Source organism: Cydia pomonella, chromosome 6, assembly GCF_033807575.1.
Source record: "Cydia pomonella isolate Wapato2018A chromosome 6, ilCydPomo1, whole genome shotgun sequence".
Taxonomy (NCBI): domain Eukaryota; kingdom Metazoa; phylum Arthropoda; class Insecta; order Lepidoptera; family Tortricidae; genus Cydia; species Cydia pomonella.
The window spans coordinates 4,558,496-4,585,407 of NC_084708.1; the positions used below are offsets into that span (position 1 = coordinate 4,558,496).

General features: G+C 35.7%; 1 protein-coding gene and 1 non-coding gene across 5 annotated transcripts in view; both read right to left on the bottom strand.

Moving 5' to 3' along the window:
- Window positions 1–361: 361 nt before the first annotated feature.
- On the bottom strand, window positions 362–441 carry Trnal-uag (transfer RNA leucine (anticodon UAG)). Its single transcript has one exon. It is a non-coding gene; the product is annotated as a tRNA-Leu (tRNA).
- Window positions 442–2,976: 2,535 nt separating this feature from the next.
- Window positions 2,977–26,912, bottom strand: part of LOC133518774 (syndecan) — a 521,110-nt gene continuing 497,174 nt past the window's right edge. Inside the window, exons 1-5 of one of the 4 annotated variants that reach the window (XM_061852462.1) lie at window positions 13,096–13,253; window positions 11,182–11,467; window positions 8,982–9,106; window positions 8,274–8,400; window positions 2,977–7,679 (exon numbers count right to left, since the gene is read on the bottom strand). In XM_061852462.1, coding sequence (XP_061708446.1) covers window positions 7,507–7,679; window positions 8,274–8,334 — 234 coding nt within the window. In that variant the 5' untranslated portion in view covers window positions 8,335–8,400; window positions 8,982–9,106; window positions 11,182–11,467; window positions 13,096–13,253 and the 3' untranslated portion in view covers window positions 2,977–7,506. Of the gene's footprint in view, window positions 7,680–8,273; window positions 8,401–8,981; window positions 9,107–9,954; window positions 10,396–11,181; window positions 11,468–13,095; window positions 13,254–26,912 lie in introns of those variants that run through there. The other 3 variants (XM_061852461.1, XM_061852460.1, XM_061852463.1) reach the window with 3 other exon arrangements.

A 26,912-nucleotide genomic window follows, 5' to 3' on the forward strand; every position in this document is an offset into this window, starting at 1 on the left:
ACCAGTGCGGTAAAGCAGCACCATTGCACGCATTAGTGACCCTGCCTACGAAGCCGATGCTCCCGGGTTCAAATCCTGGTAAGGGCATTTATTCGTGTGATGAGCATGGATATTTGTTCCGGAGTCATGGGTGTTTTCTATGTATTTAAGTATTTTATAAATATTTATATATCGTTGTCTAAGTACCCTCAACACAAGCCTTATTGAGCTTACAGTGGGACTTAGTCAATTTGTGTAATAATGTCCTATAATATTTATTTATTTTTATAATATTTAATCAATTCAATTTTATCAACCTAAATACGTTGCAAAATAATAATTTCTAAAATAAAAGAAAGGAAAAAAAGACCAAAAAGGTTTTTGACAGCGGTGGGATTCGAACCCACGCCCTTTCGGACTGGTGCCTAAAACCAGCGCCTTAGACCACTCGGCCACGCTGCCTCTGTTCAGAGCGCGCGAAATAGTCGTACCAGTTAAAGCAAAGGGTTATGTGACGTCACCGGCAATACTAAAAATAGAATGAATGTCGAACATTCAAACATTGCTCAAATTGCACATTGCAATGAAAATTGGCATCAAATCAATAGCATTGAACTATGTATATTATAGATAATATAGCATTCAATTCATATTATATGAAACGCACGTCTGCGATAATTTAATAGCAACAATTTGCCTTTTTTAATATTTGCTCATGCTCACGCAGTTTTCAAGTTATTAAGTGATAGTTTTATGCTTTGTTGTGATGTTACGAATATAATTATGTATTTCGATAATGTGTAGAGTAGCGACATCTAGTTATGTTTCTTAGAACTAATTACAAAATTGAATTTAGGCACAGTCGTCAATCGCAAATATTTTTACACAACTGGGCGCAATGTTTTAGTGTTTTTTTTTGTCATAATCCATACACATATTATTACATACGGCCCGATTCTAAGAATGAGATACGATAACGATAAGTTCTTATTTAGATATCGTTTGTATGTTGTATAATTAACAGAAGCAGCTCGATTCGGGCAACTAATGTCACTTTGATCTTATTAGGATCACAGCGGAATCGAAATAAACGTCAATTTTGGCATGTCGTTTAGTTATCGATCTTTTAAAGATCTTTCCAAGATCTTAAACGTGTTTTAATCATTCTTCGAACCGGGCCGATAGTTGGAGGCAAAGTAAACATAAAAGTTAAGCAGGTACTCTAATAACATAAACAAAGACAAAGTTCCTACATTACTATAGGCTAGCTTAATAAAACCGAAACCACAATTAAATAACAAAATAATTATAAAAAAATCTTCTGTGGGCCGAAATTCTTTTCGTTGTCTTGTTTTGGACCACTGTCACGCTTATATTTCTGTATAAAAAAGACGAATGCTACTGCATGCCTTTTTAGCTGTACATTATAGGTATTTTATCTTGAGAAAAATTAAAAACTATTTTTTTTCTCATACATAAAATTACGTTTCGTCACATTTTTTTAACAAAAAACAAGACTTTTGACTCCTGTATCGTAATTTGCAATCCTTCTCAATTAAGAATCAAAAAGTAGTTCATGTTTATTTTATTTGTTTAAAAAAAAAGAGAATTGAAGTCAGTTTTCCATTTTCATGAAAACTGAGAATCAAGTTGTACATTTTTATGTTTTAAAATTAAATCTGTGTTGCCTCGTGTAATAGGGGAATCTTAACCTTATTTTAGTACCGTCCGCGCTTACCCAAGTGATTACCCAGATGATTTCATATGAAGACGACAAAGCGTCAATGATGTCCCGAAGTTCGAGAGTCGAGACCAAATGAGGTGACTATATTCCAGAAACGACATTAAAAGTAAGAATATTGTATCTAAGTACCGTCGATAACTACCTAGTGAGGCAGTACAGATTGTAAACAGTACCCCTAGTGTAAATTTGATCGACATCATAACGTGACGAACGCGTTTGCGTTAAGTCTCATTTTGTATAGGATTTTGAGTTTCCAAAACGTCCCGCTTGGCGCGCTCTTTCTAAATCCAATACAAAATGAGACTAAACGCAAACGCGTATGTCACGTTTCGAAATCGAATTTATTTACACTAGGGGTACAGCTCTCCGGAATAAGTTTTCATTATATTACCAAAGTATTTGTCAAAAACTTTTTGCATGTTGGCTGCCGCTGCAGCCCTGACATGACTCGCCGATTCACACGGCTACCGTTGCCACGACATAAATTGAAAGGTTTTGCTTCGAATGAATACTACATGTACTAGAGTCTGTTCGGAAAGAGAAGAGTCGTGGAATGGTATTGACTCTCCTCTTTCCGCACAGTCTCTACATTGCAGGATTTGAACCCCTGCGACTTAAGTATGGGTCTAACTTTCATAAAAGGGCTAGTTCTACAAAAAAATGGCTACTGAGGGCCTTTACAGGAAATCATATAAAAATGGAATGATGGCCCTGGAAAAGCCTTGGTTAAGTTGTAACGAACTAGAAAGAGCATATGTAGACAAATAAATTAGTCAGATTAGAACTCTTTGTTTTTTTGTCTTCATTTCGGAAACTTATCAATCGCCCTCGTATTGTTTTAGGCGTATAAAAGTATAGGGACCGTGCGCGTTGGAGGGTCTGCCATCTTGTGGCCTGAATCGGAACCATAAATATGCACATGTACACGTCACGTGTTTTCTTGTGCATAGTAGGTTCTGCCATCTTGTGGGCTACATCGGAACAAAAAACATCACATTTACGCCTCGCGCCAAAAATCTGACGGCTCCTGTGCTGCCTCCTACAGTTTATGCACGCTCCCTATTGGTGTGACCATGGTGTGACAAGACGTATTTACAAGGTTATATCAACGGAGACGTCATTCGAAGTGTCACTGGACCCGACCGGCCGAAGTATAGTTACCACCAAAGTCAGTAGGTGTTTTTTTATATCAACACCGCCTCAGTTAAACAGTAAATCTATAACAAGGGTAAGTAATAAAATAAAACAACGCATTGTTCATAATGACCTGTATATTAAGTGTAAAGGAGCATTATTTACAAGGTGGACATCAATAAGTTATGCCTCCCATATCCTAGGCGTTATTTTATTAGTGTATATTCCACAACATGAACAGTAGAAGTATCAGCATTCGATGTAGGTAACGTTTTCCTTTTAAAGTCCGTCGGAGCTAACTTCGCCAGCTACAGAGTATGGAAATGTCACCATAAACTAGACTTATATCGACCGTATTGTTTTTGAGCTTCCGATATTTCAACGCGTACCGCTATTCCCCCACCACCCCAGGCATATACCCGTGAACCAGATGCAAGTAACTGCGTCGATAATATCGGGAATTCAAAAACATTGATATAAGTCTAGCGAAACTAACCGTGAATCATTAAAAACTGCCACAATAAAAGAATTCCTATCAAAATATGATGCTTCCACACTGTCTGCAAAACTAGCTTATATGTAGAGTTAATGCTTAATAATACAAATATCGAAGTCATAATATAAAAATTTGTCCACACTATTAGATGGTATTAGGCCTCCTTGTATATTTAGTTATAATTATAAAGCAGACCCACAATAGGGAAGGGTATCAAAGTAGTATCTAGTAGAATTTGTAGTGGAAGTAGAAGTGGAGTACTTATATTATAGATAGGATTATATACTTAGTTGGCGAAATCTATTGTGGATTTATAGGCACCGTGTATTTGACAAAGTCATGTTTGTTTTGTATCAATGAAATAACATACGGGAGAGGCGTGTTTTGAACTCGACTTTTATATTATTAATGTCAAAACATAACATAATATCGTATTATGACAATGGGGTTGGCCGGTCGAAGTATTAAACAGATGGCGCCATCATAGCTTGCCCTGTCAATCCCTAGAATTGTGTCAAATTCTAGTTTTTTTTTTGGGAATTTTCTGACCTGGATTCCAGTACTTTAAGCCAAATCTCATAGAACAAAACTAGAGACAGGGGCAAGCTATGATGGCGCCATCTATGCAAACCTTTGACAGTTGCCAACCCCATTACATGCTATTTTATCCATATAACATATTGATGCCCTGCCGATTACGTAAGTTGGTATTCATCTAGTCTAATCGATTGTTATGATACTTCTACTGTTCTTGAAACACATTTCAAACATTCTGTACTATTAGGACCAATTTCATGCTGACCGTACACACTCGTCGAGACCCCGAGACAGGACGAGAACGAGTGTGTACACTGCTCCCTTCTGGTCTCGCCCTTACTCGTCTCATCTCGCCGGTTGGGTCGGTTTTTCACCAAGATCCTCGGCGAGAAGCTCTCGACGAGTGTGTACAGCCGGCAAGAATTATAACATAAACAGTAAAATGGATGACAATTATTTCATCCATTAATATAACTGATCATATTTATTTTACTTTACTTAATAAGCGGGGTTTTCAAATGCATGTTTTATGTTCGTCCTGTACTTATTAAGTAAAGTTAATTTGGGAAGGGCTGTACATATGATCGGCAAGCGTTGTGGATATTTCAAACAAACTATATCCTAGATTGTGACCTTGATGTCATAATTATGGTGTTTAAATATGCATTGTCATGATTATGTATATACGGCATAACTTTCCTGTAAAAATACTTCGCATTGTAACCTTTACGATTTTATCAAAATTTCATTCTTAGGAAATATTGATAAAGTCAGTCCATTCAGTTCCCAATTTTATCCGTAAGAGACATTTATCTTGTCTACACAATTTAATCCTTTATGTTAAATTTTTAGAATCGCGACATGTCTCTTAATGTTGATTACTTCAATATTCGATAATTACTTATAATATACTTGTTAAGGACTGTTAGATGGCTAGATGCACTTAAATATTTTCAGCTTTAGCCATACTATATTTATTGTAGTATCATTATTTCTGTATAAATTACTCAGTTTAAGTCTAAAAGAATTTACAATTACAATGTACAAATCCTTATACACTAATTGCCTCTTAGGTGAATGCTAATTTAGATGTTTCAGTAAAGTTATTGTACTAGGTTTTTGAAGTTTTCACTTCTGTCGGCTTTGCCGGAGTGCCACTGTTTCTTTTCTAATCAGATTTTAATGATTAGTTTAGTAATGTTTAATAATTTGCTGTGGCGTATCTCATTTCTTCTAGTAGGCTTGTGGCATATTTTAGACCTTAATGTTGTCACTTTGGAGCAAAAACTGAATGTACTATGTATATTTTAAGTATCTATATTAGCATTCAAATAAGTGACCTAAGAGAGCACTGGCTCGCTACTGCTTATTGTATAATATGGATCCGACAGGAATGTTTGGGATTTCTCAAATAATTGCTCTTCTTGGAGTAAACTGCGACTGTTGGTTCATTCTTATATGATTTTACCTTAAGCCCGTAGGGCAAAATAACAAATAAATATTCGCTATTTACACATATATGTGTATATAGGTATAAATAGTTTCTGTTATTTCCTGGACGTCAGTATGTCTTTAAAAAGACCGGCCTTTCCTGTAGGTGCATTTGCGTTTCACACTAACAATTTAGAATTATTGTTCATTTTATTGGTATTTTTAGGGTTCCGTAGCCAAATGGCAAAAAACGGAACCCTTATAGATGCGTCATGTTTTTGTATTTAATTAAGCAGTTTACAACAAGAAAATATTTGGTTATCAACAACTACGATTCTAATGAAATGTCCAATACGTGCTTATAATTTCCCGAATATTTATACATTCATGTCATTAAAGTTAGTTACATCAATTTAAATAAAATAGCAATATTTAATTTAATTTACTAATCAGAATAGTTCATCATCTATTGAATCCTTATAAAACATTAGTTTTATTGTATAACAGTCATAAAACACATGCTTTAATTTACGCTAAATAAATTAATTGACTCATTGATTATTTGATAAATTAAAATTCATTTGGAGCCAAGCACGTGTAACTATTAAGAATTAATAAATTATTGAAGATGGCACAAGTGTTTAACAACTGAAGACAAATCACAATTAGTAGAATTAAAATATATATTTCGTTGCACAACCTAATATCAGATTAAATATTTAAGTTAAAAACTCTTTCCGTCACATTGATACGTGGCTCGCGTTTAGTTAAAGCTAAATGCTGCAGACCAAGTTGGATGGTATTCGGTAATGTCAAAGTAGATAATATAAAAAACAAATAAAGACTAAATAATGAAATTATATTGTATAATTGAAAAACCTCAGTTCATAGCCAAAGTGACAAAATGTATTCATCGAGAAATGTATACAGTCAGCAAAATAACGTCATTACATAAAATAAAATATGTACTGACAAAATTAATTAAATATATATAGTTTGAGTTTGATACTAAACATATTGAAGTTGTTGAAAAAATCGTGCAGTTCTTTCAATATCATTTACTCACTGTATACATTTTATTTATTTGCTTATGCTAAAATATAACATTAATTAATATTAATCGAAACCCCAATTGCTAAAAGTGCAAAAAATAAAAGAATATTTACCCAAAATATTACAGTAACCTAAATACAAAAGGAACACCATAAAAGTACATAACATCAATATTTTGAAAGCCTCAATTTTAAAATTACAGCCAATATTAAATAAATATTTTTCAAAAATTTCGATGGTATATTTCATGGAAGCGATATGTAATAAGAATTAATTTAAACGTACACATAATAACCGATATGATCTATTTACCTACACAATTATATTACACATACATCATAGACGAACAATGGACGTATCCATAGACATTTTTGAGATTATTATAGTATGTAGAGTAGATCTACGCGTAGTTAGGCAATATACAGTTGAAGAGGAAGCGAATGGCACATTATTTTACAGACAAATCTATAGGTACAAGATCTCAAATTCATCAACTACAGAATGATATCAAACACTCAACCACATTGGTCTCAGTACTTGAAGTCAGAAAACATTTGAAACTTTGCCTCAAAGTGATCGTTACACAACGATGCATCCGTCATACACTATTTTTCTACTTGATTCATGCATTCAAGTACAATCGTGTCATAATTTTTCAAATAAAAAGCGTCGATTTGATGTTTTATTGGTTTACAGAACAATTTTAGCCACGTTAACAAAAGAGCTACAAACAGAAGGAATTCAAAATTTGATAATGGAATGACCGGCCAAGCGGCTATTACTGTCCACAATTAATTTATTCCCACATGAGTTTACCATTCCTTTCAGGTAGTTTTATAAGAGTACGATTCAATCGCTCACTTAGACCATTTCTCTCGGGTGAACATTTCCTAAGTACCTATCAATTCACAAGTTGTAAAATTATAAGTCTCATGTCAACATATTATGAATAACAGCGTTACTTCCCACTATACCGCTCGGTTGAAAGTTAGAAGAGAAGTGAAATAAGTGCGCGATTCCATCGTTCACCATGACCATTTTGCCGTGGCATCAATTAATTGTAGAGAGTGTTAGCCAGTATGTGTCGGTCCGTCGACTAGTAAACACGTGGCAGGGTTTGTTCTGTGTGGTCTCACGCGTAGAACTCGCGGTTGTTCTGGCCCTTGCCGTAGGAGGCGGCGGCCGGGCTGCGCTTGGGCTCGTCCAGCGCGTACGAGCCCTCGTCCTTCTTGCGCATGCGGTACACTATGAACATCACCACGAGGATCGCGCACAGGAGCCCGACTACGGCTCCGCCGATCACAGCTGGAATTAGAAACAACGCGTTAGTACAACTAAATTGTTTTTCAAAGTATACATATTACCAGCGTATCAGTTGTAGACCACATAGGAACTGCGTGTCTTAAAATAGAAAACACATCTGTTAGGTACACTTGCAAGGTTCCGTAGACGGTGGTTCTTTTTGCCCAAGTCAGTAATTCGTTCGCATTTTGGCGTGATAGTTATCGCAAACTCGCGACTGTACGAGTATCGGTATCATTGGCATTTTTAATGAGTAAAGAAAGACGATCTTATTGTTCATGCCAGTTAACGAGGCCACTTGCCAACACAATTCACTAAAATCAATCCATCACTGGCAAACGTTGGATTATATTATAACAATTATATTTATAACTAATAACCCAGTTCAATTTAGTTTCAATCAGTCTTGATTATTGGATACATAAGAACCTGGTCGCGCGGTTCTCCGCCTTAGCACTGATCATGAACAATTAAACACCATGTTTAAAGATTGGGTTGTTTACTGGCCTCGTGTAAAATGGCTGAATGTCTTGGCTCCATTCGTTACTGCCCTCATCCCAATGGCCCATTAGAAGAATATAAATAATAGGTACTGACCGGCAAGAATGCCCGGCTGCGCGAAGAAGCTGGTGGCGCGGTCCTCCGCCTTGGCGTTCATGATGAACACCACGTTGTCCTGCGGCCGCGACTCGGCGCCCACGTTGGTGCCCGAGGGGTCCTGGTCCTGGAATGTGACGACAACAAGGTTCATATTCATATTGAAATAGTCTTTGTTTACCTTTTATTCGGTGCGTGCGTGAGTTTTGTCTTTAATACTATAATCTATAATATCTACTTTACCAGTAAGTCCAGTAAACATTACTTGTTTGACGTTGTGGCCATCCTTTCTAGCAATAACTATTTCAAAAAAATCCAGTCATGAGCAATCATCGTACATCACCTTACAAACTTTTCAAGCGGTTTCCTTTTTACAAGTTACAAACATAGGTTAAATGGAAATCCTGTGAACCAATCTTATAACAAATTCTCGTTCACATATAAAGTATAATTGTATTTTCGTTTCAGGTGATGCTCTCATACACTGGTATCCTCACCAAATTGCATTCTTTTATGCCTTCAAAATCTGTACCTGGGTTCACCGGAATCTGCGAGTAGCAGACATTTCGGGCGTCATAGAAGGTAGACCGTGCCGCGGTTGCTATCCTTGTTGAAAATGCTGGTTTCGGGCTCTCGTGTGTAAGTTGATGAGAAAACCATTGAGACCGGTGGAAACATATTTAATAACGGAATTTCGGGTATAGTTACCGTGCCCGGGTTGGCGTCCTCGCTGGAGATGCTGATGGGGTCCTGGTCGGGGCGCGAGGGCTGCTCCTCCCCCGCGCCGCGCGCGCTGTCCGCGCCGGGCCCTGGCTTCTCGTCGAGCACGCGAGCTGGAAACCGTACACAACTGACGTCAGAAATGGAGACATTGGTTAAGTGTCTTAAGAAATATTAATTTAGTTGAGTGTCGAAATCACAGATTTAAAACCTAATCTTTACTAATACGATTTGAACCACAGAAAAGTCCAGTTATCCCACTTTTCATGCATTGCACTCAGTATGCAGGTTAGATTTAGTTAGAATTTTAGTCATATAGTTTATTATATTTTCTAGCCTTAGATTCTATTCGTTAAACTAATTCAGTGTTATTAAATTGGACTTAAAATATTGTCTTAAGGCTTATTATTACTCATTACTCTTGTTAATGATGTCATATTTTGATTCATAGGAATTTCAACTATAATATTAAGTAACCATGTTTATGCGGTTAAATACCTACGGGATTTATGCTTAATATTTCCTGTTTCTTCTTATATGTACACTACAAAAATATTTGTCAATTTTCGTATACAAAAGCCAGAATATGTATGTATATTGACTAAACGAGTAACTGTTTTTGTTGACTTATGACATTATCATAGACTAACAAATGAAAATTTAAATCAAGTGATAAGAAAAATAGACGGTACTTCGGATGACGAAGACTTGTAAGTTTTCGGAGGTTTCGGAGTTGAAGGAAAGGATGGTCACCGAAAGCACACATGAAGGTAATGAAGATCAAACATCTAATAACAAGGTACGATGAACAGGCTCTAAACTAATGGATGAGTTCAGATGATTCGGGCTATATAACCGGTACATGCGAATGGGATGATTCAAATTTAAATAATTTAACTGCATGATGACATCGATTCATGCAAAGAAAAAAGATATAAAATTTTGCGAGCACTCCACTTACCGGCGCACTAGGTCCGCTTAAAACTCTACATTTAATTAATTAATAAACACAATTTAATTAACACGTCATGGCATGTCAGTCGTTTCGCGCGTTTAGAAGGAAACTGAGTTTAGCAAATAGTTGATAATTGTGTGTCAATTGTATTATAATGTTAATTCAAGGTCAGTTGCCAGATAGTCGATGACACGGCTTCTGTTAGTAGGACAATATAAAAATTAAGTAGGCATTGTTTTCATTCATAATTTGAGTCTCTCCATCTCTTTCTGATCTTTGCTTGTTGCAGTATTTGTGGACCTAATACGTATATCTAATACGAGTAATACTGCATTTATCAGATGGAATATGCTGTTTACGTAAGTAGAACATTGTTTTACTTATTTATTTATACTCGCTTAGGGGTCAACATTATTTTAGTTACTTCAGTCCTGTCAATAACTTTTTAAAACTATGAAGAAATTGTATGTTACTCTTTGAATTGAATTTTTATTAAATATCTTCAACATGTCGATTTATTTTTAATTCCAGGACATACTACACTTAAAACAATTTTAACCCTTGTAACAAATTAAATATTTAGCTTAAAATGAGAAGTAGTTTGAATTGTTATGTCAGATGACTACAATTAACTGTAGATTACTTGTTTAATTTATAAACTTACAGGGTTAGAGCCGGTGTACCTTTTTTCGACATTCATAGGCACATTGTAATATGCCTACTTGTATATATAGTCCTCCTCATCGATTTCGATGACGGCGACCTCAGCAATTACGGATTACGCCGATTATGGGCCCTAATGTGGCTGGCCAGGCCGAACTTGGTCTTAAAGACTCGTTTGCAGGTGTTGGGTTTGAATAATAAACTATCTTTATCTAACTCTGGACTTATATTCAAGTCCTTTCTATTCTGTTCTTCAATGCACAGGTAGGTACTAAAGGTTGGCGTAAATAGTTAATTGAAACTGAGGCGAACATTTTTGAATCATATCATAGTCAAACCACTTCTCATTCTTAGAACTAGCATAATCACGCTTAACCTAATTATTTATACAACTACTTATGAATTCAATCCATCTTCTTTTGATTTATTCTTGAGAACTTTGTCCGAAGTCCGCTTCTTTGCTTAAGAAATATTTTTCTTCAATCGAGAATTTTCACAAAAGGAGCATGATTGTGCAAGTTCTTAAATCCAATAATCTACGCAAAATAAACACATGCAAGCGCTACTCACGATCTACATAATCTGGCGCTACAGTTTCCGGTACTATCGGCGTTTCTGTGGTTGTGGTGGTGGTGGTGGGGATGGTTCTCGGGACGTAGTCTTCGTCATCCGTCAGCGTGAGCCGGCTGTCACCTGAGCCGCGGCCGTCCTCGTCGTCGGGCCCGGGTCCGGGGCCCCAGCCGGAGCCGGAGGACTCGTCGATCTCTAGCCCCGAGCCGTCATCGTCGATGAACAGGTCCCGGTCGGACGCGAGCGGCTCGTGGTCGTGGAGCGTGTCGGATTCTGCGACAGGTACCTGGAATGTGACAATGAATGGTTCAGTACAACAAGTATAGGTTTAAATGTATTCTTTTTGACAGATTTTATTTAAATCTGACTTGGGCCCTATACTTCTGGAGCAGTAGAGCTGTGTGAGGGGGAATATAGCCTGGGGATAATTCAGCACCCTTCTGCGCCACACTTGATTTTACTACGCTCGAATACTACTATTGAGTTTGCGCTCCAGCGAGATCAGTTGAGCAAGGTGTGGTGAGGGAACCGAGTTTAGGGGACTGGTTCGCTAAACCTAGCTGAGAAGACTCCAAGCCAAGCCGTTGGGCTTATATGATGATAAGAAGCCATGAATGCCATGCTATGATGATAGAGATTTAAGCCTGCCTTTCCACTGTACCGGAGATAAGAGGAGACGTGCGAGAATCAACCAATAGCATTGGTTGTAATCTAGCCGAGTGGAAGAGAACATGCTCTAGTGTGGTCTCTCAGACCATTTCTCATTTTGTGTCGTGGCAAAAATACAGATACTTTAGTTTCGACTTACTCAATATCGCCTCGACTGGAACGGCAATTTATAATAAAAAGTAGAACAAATTTTAAATTCGAACTAGAGATAAACCGAATATCGTGTTTGCCAAATACGAATACCTAATGTTCGGCTCTTTTCAACACTCTTAAAATAATCAAAACATCATATGAACTAAACATCATGATGAGATATGTTTAATTCATTGTGTTTTTAATGACAACCAATTGCAATGACAAGCAAAAGGTAACTTTATAGAGGAGAGTACTTGAAAAGTTCTAGAGGGCTCCTTACATTTTATTCGGAACTGAATATTCGGCACTTTGACCGAATAATTCGGCCGTATACGGACATCGGAAAACTTGCCAAATATGCCCCATCTCTAATTCTAACTATCAAACATATAACATACCTAGCAGCTGATGGGTCGTCCCATTTTATGTGACCTGAATATAATCGAGAGTAGATAGATAGTAGTATCTTAGATAGTATGATGTTTAGTCCAATCTTATTGCAGAACCGATTTCTAGTGAATATTCATTATGATTGTAAGAATTTACTCAACTTAAAGAAAAATGGTTCAGTCATAAATTAAATGTAACAGAAACACGTAGATTTGATCCATTTCCAGATTTTACCTCAGTTTCTATGGCCAACACAAAAAAAATATGCTGGAAATGTCGATAAAGTACCGTTTTAACATATAGATATAGTTCTACGTAGACATCAAATACGCCCTTATCAATGACGTCACAATTTCCAATGCCAGCACTGCACTTTTACGTCAGTCGTTCTGCGGCAAATTCTGCAGTAAAACATAGATACATCTAGAAGATTCTAAAACAGCCTCATTAGTTATTCTATTTCTATTCACACTTCGTCACATGAATAACGCAGCATCTGTCATCTTTAATGAGAGCAGACGACCTAAATTCTTCCCCTATTGACATTAATATAGCACTGACCTCAATTTTATTGCAAAGAAACTTCAATTTTAATCCACTGCAGTTGCACTAGAAAGCAGGATGATAAAATAAAATTACTAAACACAGGGTTTACTGTATACGTCATCAATGAATGAGTCCAGTCATGAATGGCTCATTGGTACAACACAAAAAACTCACCTAGGCGCGTCTGTGTAAGATATAACAGTTTTTTTTTAAATATTAGGCCAGATTACGAATTGTTGTTTAAATTTGGAATAATTCCGTATTGTGGCAGTGGTTGGGTCGGTTAGCACGAGTTGTGTGTTGACCCGCGGATCGATAGGCCGTGCGGCGCGGGGGGAGGGCTGGGCTCCTTGCCGGTCGCCGGGATACGGACCTATGAAGGCTTGAGAGGAAAACGTTTTCGACTTTTCCCGGTAGAGCGCGCTATAATTAATTTTAAAGAATCGGACTTTTAGTATGAAATGGGGATAAGCTTAGATAAAATATAAGGAAAAACATTTGTAGGGAATCCTCATACTGTGTCTGTTGCCCCGAGTAAAATTTCTTAACTATATTTCTCTTACCTTACATGACCTTATCTGTATTTTCTTTTTAAAATTGAGATAAAGGACAAATAATATTATCGGTTTGAGGTTAAGTTTGTATTAGGTATTTTATATATCATAAATCATAACGCTTTTTCTTATCAAAAAGGTATTGATTATATTTAAATAAAACTAGGATACGAGTAGGTACATGTCTATTAAAAATGTAGACAGTGTGGAAATGAATACTGCAAGAAATAAAAATAAAGCTTCATTAAACTTATGTAAAAAATAAAATAATTCTTTGAAATGTGCACAGAATTTCTGTTAATCGGACACATTTTTTAAATATGACTGACTCAAACGTAAAAAGTAAATGTAGCATTCAATACATTTAACGATTTACCGCAAAAGAAAACGAATAAAATATTTACGCCGGTCCAAATTACAGGAAGGCATTTTACCTGGTAAACAAAAATAAAATTTGCAGTAATAAAAGTAGCCATTTTGAGATCGTCGATGGGTTCGATCGGGTATTCCCGAGTGTAAACGGGAATATCATTTATTGCCCACTGACCTATCCAAGGGTCGACCTATAAGTACATTACGCGGTAAAAATACGCCCATTACTGACACAAGTAAATGATAAAGACAAGCAACGATAAACTAGTGGCTCTGTGAGCTGTAGACCTCATCTTAAGCTAAGAAAATGTAAAAGATTCCGCATTTCCGCAAAATTTTCAAAAACCCGACAAAAAACTATTTAATCATAGAATCTGGTAACAAAATTTCAGGGTTAAGAATTGCGACCTGTAGAGGAGAACACCCGGACATACGAAAGCAGATTCTCAGTCAAAATGTAGACCTTCGCTACGCTTCGGTCAATGAAAATATCCAAATATTTGTGTCTAGGTTTGGTTAAAACAGCACTGAATCGTTCCTGGTGTTGGAGGGCATTTTCGGCATTAAGGTGACATTCTCAATTTGCTTGCGTCAATTGCCTTGATAAAATTAATGAAGTTGTTTATTGTCACGATTCGAACGTTTATGTAGACGCTGATGCCATTTGCCCCATTATTAGATGAATTTAGACTTCAGTTATTAGAATAGTCTAATTTAAATCAATTTAGTTTATGTTTTATATCTTGTTATTAGTCTTTTGTGGCAATAAAGAATTTAATTTTCATATTTTTTTTTAATCAAGTGCTTAATCATTATTGTGGCAATTGTCACATTACCTGCATATACCGTGCTTATACGATATTTATTTTAACCCACTTGAGTAGCTTAATACGAAAAATTACGAAATATATAGTTCACATTATAGTTACAGGTACATTTATGCTATATGTACATATAATTGGTACATATGTGCTGACTTATTTATCAAAGTGTTTCGAAATAAAAAGACACGTCAAGTGCCAGCGTAAACAACGAACAAACGAATAAGTATTACAGGAGGATAAAAAATATAAAACGATTAATAACTAACGTATCCCAATTTAGCGTTGGCAACCAGTCGGTAACACTTTCATTTAAACATACCATATTAGTAAGCTAATTTGTCTTTCGCAAAACACTAAATTATTTAAGTACATAATACCTATTGTAGTTCCTGTCATCCACGATGAAGCACACATATTTTTTTTTTTTTTCATTTTTTTTTCAAAGGCACATATACATAATCAATAAACCTAAATATAATAATAATGTCAAATATAACCTTTAATAACATGACAATACAAGTACAGACTCGCGTCGTCGTACATGACACGTGTTAGTATGCATTCTGCAGAGCGTTAACACTCTATCGCGTTCACAAAGCGGACGCCAAACGAATGTATCAAAGACGTGTCAAACACGTTGGAAGCGATAAGGGCTTGTGCACAAATCACGCGAGGTTTTTTCGGGTACTTTTTGACCCCCCTCCCCTTTTGGTGATATTTGGTGAGGTTGTTGGCTACCCCTCCCCACCCCACATAACCTCACGTGTATTTTTTTTCATTCGATTAATTGTATATAGTAAATCTTGTTTATTTTTATGTGTTTGTTATGAATATGATGATATAATCGTATTTACTATACGCGCTCCAAAATTAGACTCGCTACTTTGAAGTGCGAAATGTATGTTTAACGAAACCGAGAAATAGTATCTACTCATGTATCTACTCATGTGGTTTCGTTAACTGTATAAAAATACACGTGAGGTCTCCTTATAACTTAAGTCCCATATTTTTAAAGTAAATACGTTCTTCTTTAAAACAAATTTGTAAACTATGCATTATCACAAATTGCCTCTCACTGATGATTACTTTTTTTTTTAAATTAAGTGCTATTAATTATATAATTATGTAAATATTGTTGCACTCTTCAATAAAAATTAATTTCGTTTTTAAATCTCACTTCTTAAATAAAGGGTGTAGCAGGATAGCCTAGGAAAAATTGCCCCCAGCGATTTTGGGCCGAAACTGTAATCAAACGATGCCTTTTGGGGAGGTTATACTCTGCACAAAGTTTCATCCCTCTGTTACCCCCTGGGGGTGAAAAAAACCCGATTAACCCCAAAACTGTTTTAATTATTTTTTCCTTAACTATGAAAGTGACGAATTTCAAATTTCGTACAAATATTAATAAGACTAAAAGCTATGTGCTAAAAAAATATTAACCCCCTAACCATTGAAATTCTTGTAAAAAAAACAAAAATAAAAAAAGAATCAACCTGTATATCAAGTTTGGCTCATGGTACCACACCATTTTTTTTTTCAAAAATGAACCAGTTTATATTCTACATGATACAAAAGTTTCATGGACCTACTCCAGAAGGAACATTGCGAAATTAATATGTATTGGCTCTTTGGTGCGTACTATTCATTGAACTCCCACTAAGAGCCTTGCATTATTAATAAACAATGGCTTGCTATCGGACCGCTGCTCGTGCCCGATTTGAAAAAGGTGGGGATAAAGAAGAATGAATCAAACTCATTTGTACATGGATCTCAAGTTTGGCTCATGGTACACACACCATTTTTTTTTTCAAAAATGTACCAATTTATATTCTATATTATATAAAAGTTTCATGGACCTACTCCAGAAGGAACATTGCGAAATTAAAATAAATGTACTATTTCGTAGCTACTAATCATTATACTCGTATCATGCTTAATACGCAACGTCTCGGACCCGAAAACAAAATAATTTAAAAAAACCGGCCAAGAGCATGTCGGGCCACGCTCAGTGTAGGGTTCCGTAGTTACTCTTCCGTCACAATAAGCTAAACTGGAGCTTAAAGTATAGTAAATTGTTAACCAAGGGATGAAACGGTACCTTTCACGTGAGTTAAACAAATAGGCAAATTTGCATAATCAGTACCTAATTAAAGTATGTCTTTTTACTATGAAGGGGAAACTTTTTGCGATAACTCAAAAACAGCTAAACTGATCATGTCCGCTATAGTTTTCATTTAATGTCTTTCTTAAGCTCTACTTCCACGATTTTTTTAATTTTTTTTGGACCTATGGTTCAAAAGTTAGAGGGGGGGGGACTAATTTTTTTTTCTTTCGGAGCGATTATCTCCGAATATATTCACTTAATCAAAAAATGTTTGTTGAAGACCCCTATTAGTTTTGAAATACCTTTCCAACGATACCCCACACTGTAGGAATGAAGCAAAAAACAAAAATTCACCCCCACTTTACGTGTAGCGGAGGTACCCTCAAAAAAATTTAATTTTTAGATTTTATTGTACGACTTTGTCGGCTTTATTGGTTTATATATCCATGCTAAATTTCAGCATTCTAGCACTAACGATCACGGAGCAAAGCCTCGGACAGACAGACAGACAGGCAGGCGGACATGGCGAAACTATAAGGGTTCCTAGTTGACTACGGAACCCTAAAAATGTTTTACAAATACAAATGAGTTTGATTCATACTTCTTTATCCCCACCTTTTTCAAATCGGGCACGAGCAGCGCCAGCGGTCCGATCGCAAGCCATTGTTTATTAATAATGCAAGGCTCTTAGTGGGAGTTCAATGAATAGTACGCACCAAAGAGCCAATACATATTAATTTCGCAATGTTCCTTCTGGAGTAGGTCCATGAAACTTTTGTATCATGTAGAATATAAACTGGTTCATTTTTGAAAAAAAAAATGGTGTGGTACCATGAGCCAAACTTGATATACAGGTTGATTCTTTTTTTATTTTTGTTTTTTTTACAAGAATTTCAATGGTTAGGGGGTTAATATTTTTTTAGCACATAGCTTTTAGTCTTATTAATATTTGTACGAAATTTGAAATTCGTCACTTTCATAGTTAAGGAAAAAATAATTAAAACAGTTTTGGGGTTAATCGGGTTTTTTTCACCCCCAGGGGGTAACAGAGGGATGAAACTTTGTGCAGAGTATAACCTCCCCAAAAGGCATCGTTTGATTACAGTTTCGGCCCAAAATCGCTGGGGGCAATTTTTCCTAGGCTATCCTGCTACACCCTTTATTAGCAATCCAACAAAATGAGTAAATACTGAGTAAATAGTACCTACTGAGTATTTACTCACCCCCACTCATCTGTAGTCGCTGGCAGTGAATGTGTTAAAAGGTAGACATATAATGAGTGTATAGTTAGGTATGTGTCGTCGACGGATCCCGTAACGCACGTTCAAAGTGTTTTATAAGGGTTGTTTTATTAATGGTTTAATTAATCGGATTTGTAGGGAAGTAATAAAGGAAGTATTGTACAATAAAGGTCAATGTATCCATTTGCAACAACAAAATATGTTTTTTTTTGGAACGAAGTTCCTTATCGGACGATTGGTGGATGAGGGCTAGGCGAAAAAATGTGTAAACATTTTCCGTCTCGGCTCTCTATTGTTTAAATTCTTTCACGAGAATAAATAGCCTAATTTCACCGACTTACGTATGCTTACGCGTGCAGTTGGTAAATAACGGCTTAAAAATAGGTGGTAACAGCGACGATCCGGGTTCGATCCCCGGACGCGTATGCAGATATTACTTTTTGTATTTTTTTTGCACATGAATTTCATATTTTTGATTGACTAAGCGAATGTGAAGCTCGATCTAAGCGTATCAGTTTCAGCTTGTACAAAAATGTTTTCTTATGTTTAGTTGTTCTCCCTGCCTGTAAGTCGCATTTCTGAACGGTTTTGTGAAATTCGTAAGCAGATTCGATAATAATTATATAATTTTTTTTTGTAATTGTTAATCAATAATATAATACGTTTATCAATAATAATATACTTCGTTCAAACCGAGCGTTCCACGACATTCACGTATGTTTTTTTATTAATATTATATATCGAACATTGCCGCTTTGTTATTAAGTATGTTCGTTCAATGTAAATGCCTTCATTTCTTTCGCATAGTGATCAATGAAACATAAGTACTATACACGTAATTTTATGCGACTTGTAAATTTGTCGTCCACATAAAATTGTCTACAAAAGCACCCATGTTTTCCAAAACTAATTAATTACTCCGCATTCTATCAGCATTATGCCAATCGTCTGACAAATGGCACCGGCAAGCGGTCGCGACGTGTGAGCCCGCCTTTATCGCCGTCGGACCGTGTCGCGGGGGCTTAATTGCGTTATTGATAGTATGGGGCGCAGAATAGATAGGCAGTTAGTAGTTTACATGATCTAGCTTATCTTGTATTAGGTATTGATGTAGTTTGTCAACGTTAACTGTATAGATGTCGCAGCCAACTGGTTAAATTAGCCAGCTAATTAGTTTGCTGAAGAACAACCAGCCAAGTCATTTATCGCAACGGTTAACCAGATGGCTGAACGTCATCTAGTCATTTTGTTAATTTGGATATTGATGAATTTGATTTTAAGTTAGGTCAGGGTAGGTTAGGTTAGTAGGAAAGAGGACGTTCGATTCGATATTTTTCCATACAAACGTAGTCCTATTTTGTTTCCTGTTCACTTGAACTTAAACTCAAATTACTCCATTTCACTATAAGACATAAGGTCAAAAACACATATTCTCATATAAACATGAATTCAAAATAGTCTAACACCAAAATACCTAAGTCCCAAAACACCCTAAATATAAAACGAACTTATCATGATTATGTACTACTCCCGAAACACCTAATGTAATAAGAGTTGAAACTCGGATCAAACTAATCCCATAATACACTAATCCCAAAATACACCATTCTTTAAAATAACACAGTCTTAAAACACACTAGTATCAAAACATCGTAATTGGGATTTTCGTACCGACTGTGAGGAGAGACAAGGAGAACTACCTGATGGTTACCTTACGGTATGTGCGAAAGAGACCACACAATATATAGCTTCTAGAACCTGCAGGCCCAACCCTTCATCTACCAGCTTATGCCGCATCTCTTAAACCACTTAATACAGTCAGTAGCAAAAATCGCTAAGCGGGGAAGGTGTCTAAAATAACCTCGATACCACTAGGACGTTTAGGGTATTTTGGGACTAGCTAGTTTTGAAACTACTGTATTTTGAAAATCGTGTAGAATATGAATGGTGTATTGCAGGAATGGCTTGTTTGGGCCTTCTGCTTTTATGACAGTAGGCGATCGTGGTAATAGTATATAATAGAGATAAGTCCGTTTTGAATTTAGAATTTTAGGGTGTTTTGGGACTTGGGTATTTTGGTGTTAGACTATTTTGAATTCATGTTTATATGAGAATATGTGTTTTTGACCTTATGTCTTATAGTGAAATGGAGTAATTTGAGTTTAAGTTCAAGTGAACCGGAAACCTCATTTTCCTTCATGGATATTGACATTATGGAAAATATTTGCCCCCGACCGTTTGGTTTTTTAATTATTATAAAAATTAGGAGCGAAAAATAGGTTACATACAAATTTTTAAATGCTCCTAACTCTTACAATATTGAAAAAATCGAAAAAAATCAAACGGTCGGGCATAGCTATGATTAAAACACATTAAATTGTGTTAAAATATTCTCAATAATGATGATATCCAGAGAGGAAAATGGTGACTACGTTTGTATGGAAGGCGGTTTCGTGGAAGTCGTCCCCTTTCGTCTTAATATAAATTTATTTATTTTATCTTGTTATTTCATTTATTTAAGTTTGTGGTGGCTGAGTGAACCAGTCGTTTTGAAAGAGCTGACTTTCAATGCGCCAAGTGGAGTGATATTCTATCGACCTAGGCGACTAATTAGCTGGCTAACTTAACCAGATGGCTGCGACATAGATAATGCTGCAAGAATTTTGGATTAAGAAAAGTTACTGTAATTTTTTTTGTGACAGACTTTTTTTGCTGTACTTTTTCTCATTTGCATACTTATTTATCAAGTACTTCTCGAGAACTTTCTAATTAGCCTAAACTCTTATGTGTTTGTGTTTGTCCATCGAGGAGTTCCTTTGGTTACCTTCCGAGTGTAATAGACCAGCTTCATTTAACCCTTAAATGCATAGTGTAGGATGCAGGATTTTATGGAAAATTAGATAAAATCTATTTATTCCTGCATATTATTTCAATAAAACTAATTCATTTCAATCCGATGTTGTATTCAATTTTGTGTAGTATTTTAAACTAAACAAGCTACATTTGTTTTAAGATGAAATAGCGGAAAATTTGGAAACTAACCCATTAGTTAATGATTTAAGTATGTGATTCAGGCGGCTTTTTTCGGGGTTTGTAATTAAAAACTTTATCATAGGTATATCACAAATAGTGTACCTATCTTTCTTATGGTGGTAAAGTTTTTCATCCCCAATAGTTTTATATTTATGTAAATTATGAATTACCCTATGTAACGTTTAACACTGATTGAGCTGTGAAAATTTATGTTTTTAATTTTATTTACTGTTTTTCCTATAGTCAGGAAATAGTTACGCATTTAGGGGTTAAGCATATTTAAGCATTGTCGTCGGAATTAAGGACCTACTCTAATTTCAACTAAATCAGCCACCGAAAAGTGGTTTTCTAATGAGTTACAAGATTAGAAGCACACATATATGGAAAATTTGGCAGTTATGATACCTTTCATCAATCTTCGTCAACCCGTGCATGACTAATGTAAAAATGTAAAACAAGATCATGCTCCTTATAAAGAGGTATACACACACTACGATACTGAAGCAAACATAATATAAAGAGCTACCACCAAATCTCAACTACTTAGTAAATCGCTTTGTCTTAAACTTCCAACTTCCAAACGTTCTTTGTAAAGTGCATCTCACCTCAAAACTAAGACGATCACCTATCCCAGCCTTTGTTGCTCGCACTATACTCAAACGAAACAATCCAAAACAAACCTTGTGTTACCCATTAAAGGTTCACTTTACCTTGTAAACGTTTGCATTGCCCCTATATTTATTCGCTCCGATGTCACCCCATTTATACCTTAATATTCCCTTAACGCCCGTGGATTTCCATTAAACTTTGTACATTTTAAGCAGTCGTCATCAAAATACATCGCATATTTAAGAGTAAAGGCTTTGTGTTACTTTTTGTGCCTTTAGAAACAACGCGAATGGAAAATTGGGTGCTCGAGCCGTGGAGGAAAATAAAGAAAAACAAACAGCGATAACAGTTAACAGCCATACAGGCCAATTCGAGTTTTAATTGTTCGATCTGTTTCTGATATGATACTGGTCTGTCAGTGTCAAAAGTGAGATTTCTTCAACCAAAAACGATAGTATTGTATATTTTCCCCATTCCTTTTTGTGTATTACAAGTTTATCCTGTAATTGATGTATTGTATTTATATCTTTTGTCTTTATTGTACCTTGTTGTAGATTTTGCTGCATTTATCACCGTCTTGTAACTCTTCTCTCATCTACTCAAAGGTTAACTGGATGAGATCCCTCAAAGGGTTAGTTCGCCTCTGTACTTCTTACTAATTGTATGATGCTTTTAATGTCTTTTCGTACAATGAGTTTACTACTTCTACTACAACTGACATATCAGTATCATATCGGAAACAGATCCAATAACTAAAACTCGAATGGGCCTAATTATCGTTTGACGCTTGTCGCGTAGATATCTGGGACGAATATGGGGTGTGCCCTATAACAGGAGCAAATAAACTAAACTGTAGTCTGTACTCCTCTGACCAACATTTGTTCAGCGCCTTTTGGAAATGACTTTTGTTTTGTTTTTTAGTACACTTTAAAGTTTATATGTTCTAAGACACAATGTATTGCAAATTTTGTTATGTTTAAAGCGTGACAAGCAACGTCAATTACACTGAAAGTAATATTGAAATTGTAAGAAAAAGAGAGTTCATATCATAATTCGTCTGCAACGAGTTGATTGCGCTTGTGTTGCGTTGTCATCACTAACGTGTGTTGTTGCCGGCGTTTTTATTTTGGTGTATTTTGTTATAAATTGGGGGCGGTCTCGTTCCGTAAAGCTATAGAAAATAATCATGATTTGTTGTACCTTCTCTTGGTACTTATTGGTTTAAATAAATAAATTAATATTGGACATTCTTACACAAATTGACTAAGCCCCACAGTAAGCTCAAGAAGGCCTGTGTTCTGGGTAACTCAGACAACGATAAATATAATATATAAATACTTAAATGAGAGAACACCCATGACTGAGGAACAAATCTGATATTAATTAACGTAATAACGTTCGAATTTTACAACAAAGTTTAAACAAATAATAGCTATTTTATGAAATGCCCAATTGTCAAAAAACGACGGCACGAGGAATAAAAGAGGTCGATTCTAATTTCACAATTACACTACTGGTTTTGATACGATATTGGTGCTGGCGCGCATCTCACGCATGACCTTCAATCCACCAATCAGCATTCTTCAGAGTCGTATCAGAGCGTTTCTTTTTTTTCGCCACTTTTTTTATGTAAAATTTTTTTGCCACTCTTGTGTTATTTGTAGTCAAGATCGAGAAGAAGAGAAAAAAAGTGTCCCAAAATTTCTATACATTTTTCAAACTTTCCTTTTTGTTACCGTCATAAAGTATATGGGGAAATGGTAACACAATAGAAAAAATGCTAGGACATTTTTTATCCCAGTAGGATCCATCGAAAGAGGTCGGGATTCTGAGTAGAAAAAAACGAAAAATTTATGAAATAATAGAAAGTTAAAGTGTAATTTTTTTTTAAGAAACGCTCATTAAAGTAAGATCAAAACCATAACAAATTGTTAAATCTGTCTCGGGCTCAAAGTCGAGGTATACATAACAAAGAATAATTTCAAGCCACCCCATTCACCTTTTTGACTGACTTCAAAGAGCTGGGAAACATTGCGAACAATGACGCTTCAGCCAAGTTCTGAGAGTTGAGTTCGGGCGATAAATTCACGTGCCGACAAGCCATATTTGCCTTGCATTTAAACAAAAATAATCAAAACATCAATTTATTGTCTTGAACCGCAGTGTGAGCAATCGTATCAAATAAGTAAAATTTCAATTTTGTCAAAAATTTCAATGTCGATATTAGCTTTTTCGCCAACTGTACTTTTCTACGAGCAGGCAACTAGTACTCGTCGAGACAATTCTAAAAAGCTCAAACACAATTGGGTTACGTCGCTTTAACATAGAGATCCTATGGTCACCTACATCTTCAGATCAGTTCGATGGTGCCATAATATTGTTTTGTCATATACTCATATAACATAAAAATTGCATATATATGTATGTCAATTTTCAGCTTCATCGGAAACCGGTAAGTGGGTCAAATTTAACTTGCAAAATGTGATTACAAGCACACAAGGTGACAGGTGAAACTAAATAAGCTTTTGCCAATCGTTTTAGACTTTTATCGCTGACTGTACCTACTTTTCTTTCCACAGGCAAACTAATAGTTATACGAGACAATTATAAAAAAAACTGAAGCACAATAAGGTTACGTTGTTTTATCACAGAGTTCCTATGGCCACTTCCTTTCTCCATCATCAGATCAGCTCCATATCATTATACTCGTAATATGGAAATGCCATCCGATTTACGTACATATGCAAAAGTTAAGATTCATCGGAATTCGGAATACAGTGGGTCTTTAACTTGCAAGATTTGACCCGTACAAACATAGATGCATTCAACTTCAACTTCAAATTTTATTTGCTAAAAATGCACGCAGATGTTGTTATCATACGTAAACGACGTTGGTATCAGCGCATGCAAGGCATGCAAATCTGAAAATATAAAACATATTCACGAGTAGGTACATAATCCAAACATATTTACAGATAACTTGAAATTGAAATGAAAAAACAAAAGTAAAACGAAAATACGGCTATCTACATTTAAAAAGCTAGCGAGTAAAACATTATCGGAATACATTAAATGTTAAAAGAACGTATTTGGGCCAAAATACTTTTTAATGCCTAATCCGAGCATACAAATTTCGATAAAAAATAAAAATAAAATATTAAATTTCTTTGTTTTTTTAGGTAAATATAGATTAGTTATAGTTCGATTTATAATATACATACCTCTGCAGCGATAGTTTTAATGAGTTTATTATATTTCTGGCAACTAATATATCAAGGTGTCAAGAACTTCACTCACTTGGTGAGGTGTCACTTTTCAATATGTCAGTTTTAAACTGTAACGCTTACATTTAGCTCTTAGTAAGTTAAATCACAGAAATAATCAGTTTCATGGAGTATTCTTAATAATTAAGATTACTGCGTTACCAAAGTGTCATTTTAAAACTTAAACTTTCCTATTAATAACAAATAACAACTTATATTGAATACCACCTAATGGCATAACCTTCCACTTTGGATCAATAACACGTACGTAAGAGGTTCAGGCATTTAAGATCACTAGAAGCCCATGTATTACTGAAATTACTACAATAATCGAAGGGACACAAAAGTAACGCAGTAGTAAGCTTAGTAACACAGTAGTATTTTCTTACATACTATACTTAGTACTTTCTATAGAGATCTGTTATAATGATAAAACAAAACAAAATTTTACTTCTTATGACGTGATATAGTATCAAGTAACTCAAATAACTTCAAAAACAACAAACTTAGCAAATTTTATATAATTCAGTCTTACTTTTCATATACGTTAATTGCTTCATCGTAATGAAAATATACCCTTTTACCTTTTACGATAACTTTAGGGTTAGGAACAATTTAAAAGATGTTATCGTAAGGCTCGTAAGAAATATCAGTCTCCACTGCTTTGAATCTTTTGCCAGTTTTATCTACCATCTTGTAAAACATAATTTTTACGTCTCCTTCTTCATCGACTTCACTTTTAGCAACGCCGAGGTAAGTGTAGTGTTTGTCTTTGACAGAGAACACTTTTATTAAAACATGGACACCGTCAGATATTTTTGAAGGATGAACATTTTCCTTTTCACTCAGCTGCATTTCGTTTATATTAGAAACCGATGGTTGGCTAAATCTTGCGAAAGGTTCGTCGTCAGAGTTGGAAGATGAGGAATTAACCGTATTATAATATAATCTTCTAGGTACGGCAACGACATTAGAAATGTCGTCTAGGACTGATTCCTCATCCGATTCAAGGAAAGAATATCTTCTCTAAGTGTATTAATGACAGGAACAGGAACAGGCTGATGTGCTTTTGGATTCATGCAACGGCAAAAACCCCTTTCTCAAAAGCAACTGAGGTCTCTGTATTGAAGTTCACCGGGAGTCTCAGTAAAAACTTGATGTACTTGCATAGTACCCTGGAGTGGCACTAGGTTTTTAGGTAGTGATTTTTCAACGATTTGAATGTCGCTTTCAGTCAGTAAGTACATTCGAACCTTGCTCAAATCCTTCAAGTGTAATAAAAAGCTTCTGCATCAGAAATATCGAAACCAGCAGCTACTTTTTCATCTGCGGTGCGTTTGAGGTAGCCACCAACGCCATCAGCAGCCCCTTTTCCATGACCAGCCTCAAAGAAATTCCATGTACCGCGGATGAAATTGTATTCGCTAAATAGTCTGTGACTTATGAAATAAAAATTTTACTTCTGCCGGTATTGAGTAGCTGGTCCATCGGAGAAAAAGTGTTTTACGTAAAAAGGCCTATTTTTTATGAAATATGAATAAGAACATCTCAGTTCTGGGTTTTCTTTTTTGAATGAACGAAATAGGCCTTTCATCCGTGGCGTGTCCAGTAAATGGCGCTTCTGCATTGTTATTTTTTTAAAGGTGACAGTTTCCCGTTTACCCGCCGTAGCTCTAGAAACATCATCACGGTCAAAAAAGCTTTTAATATTATCAACCAGAGGCTTTTTCCCTAAAGGGTTATTCTGTCGTTTCATCACTTTCATCTGATCAATGCCCAAAGTCTCGCGTATAATACTAATCTTCATTTTAGACTTGGCTATGCCTTCTCCTTGGAAAATTCGTTTTAAGGCTTTCCTCTCTCTCACTGACTCCAAACTTTTGTAATGGTCTTTGATTGCATTAGATATCGTTGAACTTGTTTTGGTTAAGCTTATTTATTTTTTTCGTGTCTTTGATTGTGGTTTTAGCTCGTTGGTATCTCTTTCTGAC